At 39.4% G+C, this 8,527-nt stretch overlaps 1 protein-coding gene across 1 annotated transcript in view; it reads left to right on the plus strand.

Moving 5' to 3' along the window:
* LOC309555572 (uncharacterized protein) overlaps positions 1–5,351 on the plus strand; it is a 70,490-nt gene extending 65,139 nt beyond the window's left edge. Inside the window, exon 3 of the mRNA XM_082257632.1 lies at positions 471–5,351. Within this exon, the coding sequence (XP_082113758.1) occupies positions 471–5,235 (4,765 nt within the window). The 3' untranslated portion in view covers positions 5,236–5,351. The remainder of the gene's footprint in view (positions 1–470) is intronic.
* Positions 5,352–8,527: the final 3,176 nt, after the last annotated feature.

An 8,527-nucleotide genomic window follows, 5' to 3' on the forward strand; every position in this document is an offset into this window, starting at 1 on the left:
CAAAATACCTAGGCGCGAGTAAAAAATTATCCTTTCACATAGACATAGCCTAGATACTCTTCGGTCTATTATGAGTTGTTGACCATGAAATCTATAATAATACAGATAAAATATTGTTTCAAACCATCTATAATACACATGAGAATATCAATCCACTGGATATAACCATCTTGCAGAATCCAGATTTAAATTTGAGGCATATAAACAAATGATAAATGTCCAAGGAAGAGGATAAGGAGGAACAAACGGAAGGAATTAGTGTTGGAAATCCCTAGAGTTAGGCCTAAAATATAGGTCAAAAGAGGAAGGGGATTCTCCTCAGCCACAGTTTTACCTACAGTAATTTAATTGGGGTGTGTTGTGCAGATCTTGACCACATAGTAAATATAATACATGAAAGTTTAAATACATTTAAAGAACATATACTCTGTTATGGAATATTTTCTGACAACAAATATTTTAATTTCCAGGAAAATGACAGATCTGAAAATGGACAAACCATTAAATCTGCCTCCAAATGTGGACGACTGGACAAAGGATCATGTAAAGCTCTGGGTCACCAAACAACTGAAACAGGACTCATCTGTTGGAGACATTATTTACAATCAAGAGGTAACAGGGGAGATCCTAAAAGTATTAACAAAAAAAGACTTAATTGAGATGGGAATCAAGCATGGTCCGGCTACATTTATAGTTCATCACTTTAAAAAACTCAATGAAATTTGCAAAGATGGCAAGCAGAGCAATCTAGGGGTTAAAGAACAAGGTTCAGAGGCAAAGCCAAAAAAATCCAAATCCAAAAAGAGCACACATGTCACACCAGAAGAAAGGAAAAATACCACAGAAGAAGAGTCAGAGAATACATCCAAAGAATTGGGAAATCCAAACACAGTCCCTGCTGAATGTTCTCATAGTCCCTCAAAGACAACGCCATGCTCTTTTGACTCCACTCCTGTAAATAAATGTTATACACAGCATCATTTTCTTCCACCTGAATCTGGGACATCTAATTACATTGACCCAGTACATGAGTACAAGGAGTTCACCAACACAGAAAATGCTACAAAAGAAGATAAAAAGATGAAATTTTGCAACGAAGTCTTTAGGTTTGCTGCTGCATGCATGAACGGCCGCACCAATGGCACTATCCATTTCGGAGTGCGGGATAAGCCACATGGAGAAATTATTGGTGTTCACATTGAGAACAGTGAAACATATGTCAATTACATAGATCAAATGATGAACAAATACTTTGAGGAAAAGCAATTGGACTTGGCAAAACAATGTATTCGTCCACCCCGTTTTGTCCGAGTACTGTGTCAAGACAACACAAAGTCTGATTTGTTTGTTATAGAAGTTGATGTTGTTTCTGCATATGCGTATTGTCACTCACAAATCTTTCATACATTTGAACAGGTTTTCAAAGACAACAACTGGAAAAAGAGTAGAGAAAAATGTTGTTTTCTAAGAGATGGAGCGAGCTCCAAAGATATGCTGGCAAATGTACAATACAATGTGGCTGAACTGAATTCATTTTACACTCAAACAAAAGAAAGGGATGAAGCCCGAAAAACAGCTGAAGGCAATCAAAGAAAAAATCTAAAGAAAAGCAAAGAACAGGGTTCCAAACTTGTGAGTTTACTAACAGGAAATAGAGATACCCTGGATAACTCATACTATAAATGGTATATTCTGGTTGTGAACAAATCTCAGGAAAGCCAAACAAAAAACTTAGACTTCATGCATGAAGTGCCTTGGTTTGCAGTTTTGGACTTTGATCCAGAGTCGATTACCAATGGTTTATGCAAAGCTTTCCAGGAAAAACGGAAACCTAGTTTACATGATCCGAGCCAATACAAAAATATGGACAATGTCACAAATGAAAAGCTGGAAGAACTTAAACTGTATCAGAAGACTGCTTGGATTTTTTGTAATGGGAGAATGGACTTTGAGGAGAGTCAAGACTACAAACCCTTATGTTACAAGTTATGGCAAAAAGAAAAAGCAGCAGATGTGAGACAATTGGTATCCTTTCTTATCAGGAAAGATGTTTTGGAAAGAGGAAAATTCCTTGTTGTGTTTCTTTTGCTTTCAACTGTTGAAGACCCAGTTGACCCCATGAATGAAGTCTTCAGTGCCTTTTACCAGGGGCTTAATGGTATGACAGACATTCTGTGCATTTGTGAAAGCGAACAATCTTTTCAAAGCTGGAGAGGTTTGCAAACTAGACTAGTAAATGAGGAGGAAATGGAAGAAAGGTGCATCTACAGCTTGGACATTGAAAATGTAAATGGGACCATTTTAAAACTGAAATCTGATACCCGATCATCAAGCAGATTTTTGCCATCACATAATGGATCTTCAACCATACTACACAGGAAAGATGAAGATCTAATGACTTCTTTAAATATTCTTTGTGCCAATGAGTGTCATGACACTGAGATGGAGAGTAATGAGCCCAAATTTAGAGATTTTATAAAGGCTCAGGAAGAACATTTTTACAAAGGAGGCAAAGCCACATGGTGGAACTTCTACTTTTCACTGAAAAAGTACACAGGTCCATTCATTGAAAGAGATATCCATAAAAAGTTAAAGGAACAGATTGAATGGTGGTCTAAATGTGACAAGCAAATAAGTGTAAAAATTATTAAATTGTTTCACCACCCTGGCTGTGGAGGTACCACTACTGCAATGCATGTCCTCTGGGAACTGCGAGACACATTTCGATGTGCGACATTAAAGCGAAAAACTGATAGCTTTACAGACATTGCAGGGGAAGTTATCAATTTAGCTGTCTCTGGTTCACCCAATCGCACAGATTATTACCCTGTGTTACTTCTTGTGGATGATTATGAAGATGAAGAAAATGTTTTTATTTTACAGAACTGTATCCGGTCTGTAATTGCGGAACGGTACATGAAATTTGAGAAGCCAGTTGTGATCATCTTGAATTGCATGAGATCCCAGAACCCAGAGCAAAGCTCAAAATCTAATTGTACAGACAGTGTTCCCCTAACGTATAAGCTTTCTGACCAAGAGAGAAGAGCCTTTGAAAAAAAGTTAACAGAGATTGAGGAGAAGTATGAGAAGCCACATGATTTTTATTCGTTCATGATCATGAAAAGCAATTTTGACAAGAGGTATATTGAAAATGTGGTACGCAATATGCTAAAAGGATTAAACAATGCAAGCAAGCAGGCCCAACTCATTTCCATTCTAGCCCTGTTAAACAAATATGTAAAGGATTCCACAATTTCTGCATCAATGTGTGAAGAATTCCTTGGCATAACAGCAAAGAAAACATATTGGGGTTATGAGAGTATTGAAGACACAATGGGGGCTTATTTTAACATAATGCTCCGCACAGAGGTGGAAGAATATGGACGATACGAAGGTCTACGGATAAGTCATCCACTGATTGCAAAACAATGTATAGAGGAATTAATGAACACATACCAAATTCAACGAAGTAGTATCATGCGTAGTTTGCTGGACACCAATGTTTTCCATAGCAATGGAATTGGCAGAGAGATTCTGTGTCAAAACATGCAAAGCATGCTGGTAACAAGGCATCGAAAGGAGCACGGTGATGAAACAGACACTTTGTTCTCTCCATTAATTGAAGAAATACAAGAACATGAAGGCAATTTGTATGTTGAAACAGTTCTGAAAGAGGGGGCATTGAGATTCAACCAAAACCCTTATATCTCTCAAGCATTAGCAAGACACTTCTACATTCGAGAGAGAAATTTTTCAGATGCATTTCATTGGGCAAAGGAGGCAAAACGAATTGCACCAACAAATTCCTTTATTTTAGATACTCTTGGTCAGATATACAAGACCCAACTGAAATCAATGATGGACGCTTTAAGCAAAGATAACCCTGTATCTGGTCCAGCACTAAAAAACCTTCTGGAAACAGCTGAAAATGCATCGATTGCCTTCAGGGAGTGCCAGGAACAAACAGAAAAAACTGAGAGAGAAAGAGAAGAATATGAACCAACAAAGGCTAGACGCTACCGGGTGTACAATACAGCAGGGTACCTTGGCCAGATTGAAGTCTGCCTTTATACAGTAGATATACTTCTACAGTTACCATGGTTCAATTCAAAAGACTTTTTATCTAGAAAACACCTGATGCAATACTTGTCCGGTAAATGGGACATTTCCGTCGACAATGTCAGTGAAGATTATGAAGAGTTTTATAGCATTCTCAGTGATTTTAGATCTTTTTTGATTAAGCTGAACACTTATCTAAAAGATGCTTTTGATTTTTTTCAAGACTATTTTGTGTATCTGAAACAGCGAAACATACTAAAGGAAAGCACGGAGTTTAAAATAAGGGAAAAAATTTCAGAATACTATACAAAATACAGACGGAATTTCTGTAACACCGATCTAATGCAGATTACAGATGAAACGTACACACAACGGGGAGGCACTTTAAGATGTATTGAGGATTACAGGGTTGGCCTTCAGTCGTTAAAGGCAGACAGGTTCTCAGGTATTCTGGAATATCTCACGGATCATGTAAAGGAAGATAAAAACATGGAAGCCATAGTCAAAGCCTACAAATATTTACTCCAGAATCGCACAGACAAATTCATTATGAGAGACAAGCAAAATTTTATCTTGGCAAATATAGTGCTTCATTGTATCTCTCCAAAATCTACACTGGTTGCACCCTTTGAAACACTGAAAAGGTATCTCATAGAGGTTCTGCAGCTTTCCGGCCTGGATTACAAATTTCCAGAACCTTACTTCTTGGCCTCACTACTGTTCTGGCCCAACAACATTCACCAGTTGGATTCTGACTCTAAACGCATAGCGGAATACATCATCTCTATGAGAAAAACTTTCAGAGGTCAGTATCGGCACATGTGCCATGCCAAACAGCCCATAGCTCATTTCTATCTCGGAAAACATGCTGGCTTAGGAAGACTAGTTCACAAAGGCAAAATTGATCAGCACTTTCCTGTTCCAACATCCGATCTAAATTCCCTGTGGCAGAGTGGAGATATCTGGAAGGAAAAAGCAACAAAAGAATTGTTACTTCTTGTAAATGGAAGAGCTGAAGATAACATGATCTATGTGGAGTGTAAAGGTGGGATAAAGATTCCGGTGAGACCAGTTTATCTCGGACAGCTGAGAAGCGGGAAAAGCATAGAGCGGGTGTCCTTTTACCTTGGGTTCTCTATGGATGGCCTAATTGCTTATAACATAGAAAGCATATAAACAACTTGATAGAATGCAATATACAATCTACTTCCATCAATATCTACAGTCAAATATTTCACCAACTTAAGTATAGAATCTAAATCTTGCATAGCATTAACTTTTTGTGATCACTTTTAAATTGTGTATACCTTTGTTAATAAATAAAATGTTTTATTTCTGAGAGAATTAAGTCTTGTGGTACATGTGTTTCACAAAATGTATCCTTTACAAAGAGTTTCTCCTTTTAGATATCCTTTCAACCTTTTAACTAAGCTAGGTGACGGTGACCAGCAACTGGCAGAAATTGGTCCATTGTCCTCCAATGGTCCATAAAGCTGTGGTTGAGAAATATGTCTTCTGTTATAGTGCAGACAAAGTCCTCTACCAATACACGCAAAATGTGTACTCTTTGTTATCTAAAACAGTGTTTTTCAACTTTTTTTTTCAGCCAAGGCACCCTTTACAATCTGGCAGAATCTCGAGGCACACCAACCAAAAATGTCGAAAAAATGTAGTTGTTACTTAGGTAAGATATGTGGGTTTAAAATGCTGTATTATTGTTAAAGCGGTTGTAAATCCTATAAAAAATAAAATAAAAAAAAAAAACCTGCAAGACAAAGGCATAATGAGCTAGTATGCATCGCATACTAGCCCATTATGTGTAACTTACCTTAAAACGAAGCCCCGACACGGACCCCCGGACATCGATGCGGGCGCTGCCATGATCCCTCGTCGTCTCTTCCGGGTTCGGCGGGTTCGGCGGCTCCGGCGCGCTGATTGGCCGGAAGAGACGGCTCCGGCGCGCTGATTGGCCGGAGCCGTGATGACGTCACTCCCGCGCATGCGCGCGGGAGTGATTTTTCCGGCAAGTTAATTGAAGGTCCCCCCGGACCCTCAGAGCGCATGCGCCGCTCGCGCGAGCGGCTGCATGCACTGTAAATATCTCCTAAAACCGTGCCTATTATAGGCTTACCTGTAGGTAAAAGTGAAAAAAGCGGGATACTACCGCTTTAATGGAAACTGCACTTTTTTGTATGTTGTATTCAGCATTCACCTGCACTGCGGTCAAACAGAAGCAGATGTGCAAGCGGAATACAACATAAAAAAAGAAGTGCAGTTTCCATTATCAATAATACAGTATTTAAAACCCATGTATAATTATATTACTTTAAAAAAAAAAATCAGTGAAAGCAATAACAGGTACAGTTAATGACAGTCCATCCATGTAATTCTCATGTCATTTCATAACTCACAAAGCCAGAGTCACTGAAGAGCCTCCTGTTATTCCTCTTCTCTGCTGGAACTCAAAAAGCGTGCCAGCCAGCAGAAGCTCTCACCTCCCAACAAGCGCTTGCCGATCCTCCCATAGAAACCGATGACGTCATCGGTTGGCACGACATGGTCGCGAGGCCCGCGCAGCTTTCTGAGCGCATGTGGCAGCGGGAAGGGAATTTAGCCGTCCCTTCTGCTATAATCAAATAGAAAATGGTTTTCTTATAAGATTGCTGCAAGGAAAATTTTTTTTTAATAGGATTGCTGCAAATTGGGGTCATTCTGCCGAAGCACACCTGTGTGCCGCGGCACACTGGTTGAGAAACCCTGATCTAAAATGTGATTCGCTTTATAGCACTTTTGTACTAGAGTTCAGCTTAAAGTTCTGGTTAGCATGATCATAAAGATCCACTTTTTCTATTCATTGCACCCCATAATATAGTATATGGATTCGTACTTACCAGTGAGTATTGCACACCCAGTGTTCATGATGCCCAAGAGCCGCAGACAATTTTATCTCTGATGAACATGATAAGTCTTCTGATTCCTCGAAAAGTTTCACTTAGCAGATAACTAGGTGACTCAGAAAGAAAGGAACCACTGAAGATTTGTCCCTTTCTGAGCTGAACTCATTATTTGCTAAGTGGAACTATTGGAGAAATAGGCCACTGAGGCCAAGGAGATCTGGGACTTAGAGCCTCTGGCCAAAGTCAGCCAAGAACTGACCACTGTGAACCTGGAAGTGCTCTAAACTGAGCACTTCTGGTTTTTCTGCACATAGGAAGAACCGAGGAATGGATTTTCCTGAATCATCCTCCAATGCAGGTTTTTGCAAATTTCTTTCTCCCGTAAACAGCAGGCAAGCCAAGAGACTGTGTGGGGGGTTCTGCACATCAACATCCTGTAGTAGTGATGAAGCTGATTTTTTTAGCTGTTTCATCATTTTTTACATTACAGTAAAGAGCCAGCTGTACAAGAGAGCTTGTTTCAACCCACTGATTGTCATGACATGTACTATATATAGGACAAGTACTTGGCAGTCAAAGGATTAAAATATATCTAAAGCCAAAACATTTTTTCCCGTTTTGGATAGAGTAAGGTATGGTTAGCTGCTCGGTGCTACGTGTAAACAGCCTGGGATGATGCTGTGCGATATGCTCTGCTGCTATTCTGTGTGTTACACTTTCCTGTCCCTTGCACTCTGTACAATATGCACACAATATGCACACAATAAGCCCTTAAAAAAGGTAACCAGCTACATTTGAACATTTTTTTTTTACATTTATGCTATGTTATTGGAAACGTAGCAAATGCAAAGTAGGTGTTATCCCAACTTGTCAGCAAAAGTAGAAAAACACTTTAAAGTGGAACGCCAAGAATTCAGATACTTTGCAAAATGTGCTGGATTAGTTGGGGTTAAGTCCAATGAGGTGCATACCACCTCATGGACTTTTCTCTTTTAATTTACAGATTACATTTTTTCTGAGTGCCAGGAGCATAACTATCACTATGCTTCTGGAGCTTAAGGAGATGGGTGTTGGGCGCTAATTACCGGAAGGAATATCCACCAAAAAGACACAAAAGATGACCGATGGGTGCTTTTTAGGACTGTCCAAGTGGCCAACATTCAGGGCAGCACTGGCGGTTAAACTCAGGAAATCCCGCTGGCAACAATAGAAAAGAACAGGCGCCACTGTAGTAAGCCAAAAATTTATTGCACAACAAAACGATGTAGTAACTTAACTTAACTTACCCCCAGGGGACTCAGGATCATGAAGGAATGCTCCTTTTTGGACATTCCACATATTAAGGAATGGCATGCCATCTCTGAGTTCTGTACTAACAAATGGATCCAAGTAATCATAGAACAAAGAGTTGCCAAATATGACCAAATGGTCCACCAAGTACAAATCTTAAGCAATGAAATCATGGAATTAACCACTATGCTGCCCAGTAGATGGCTTCGTACCCTTAAGCAGAATACTAAAAGGAAAGAGAATTTCCTGATCTGCACGAAGTTGGGAAAATTCCGACGTGA

The sequence above is a fragment of the Pelophylax lessonae genome, assembly GCF_965119305.1.
Source record: "Pelophylax lessonae genome assembly, chromosome: 5".
Classification (NCBI taxonomy): Eukaryota; Metazoa; Chordata; class Amphibia; order Anura; family Ranidae; genus Pelophylax; species Pelophylax lessonae.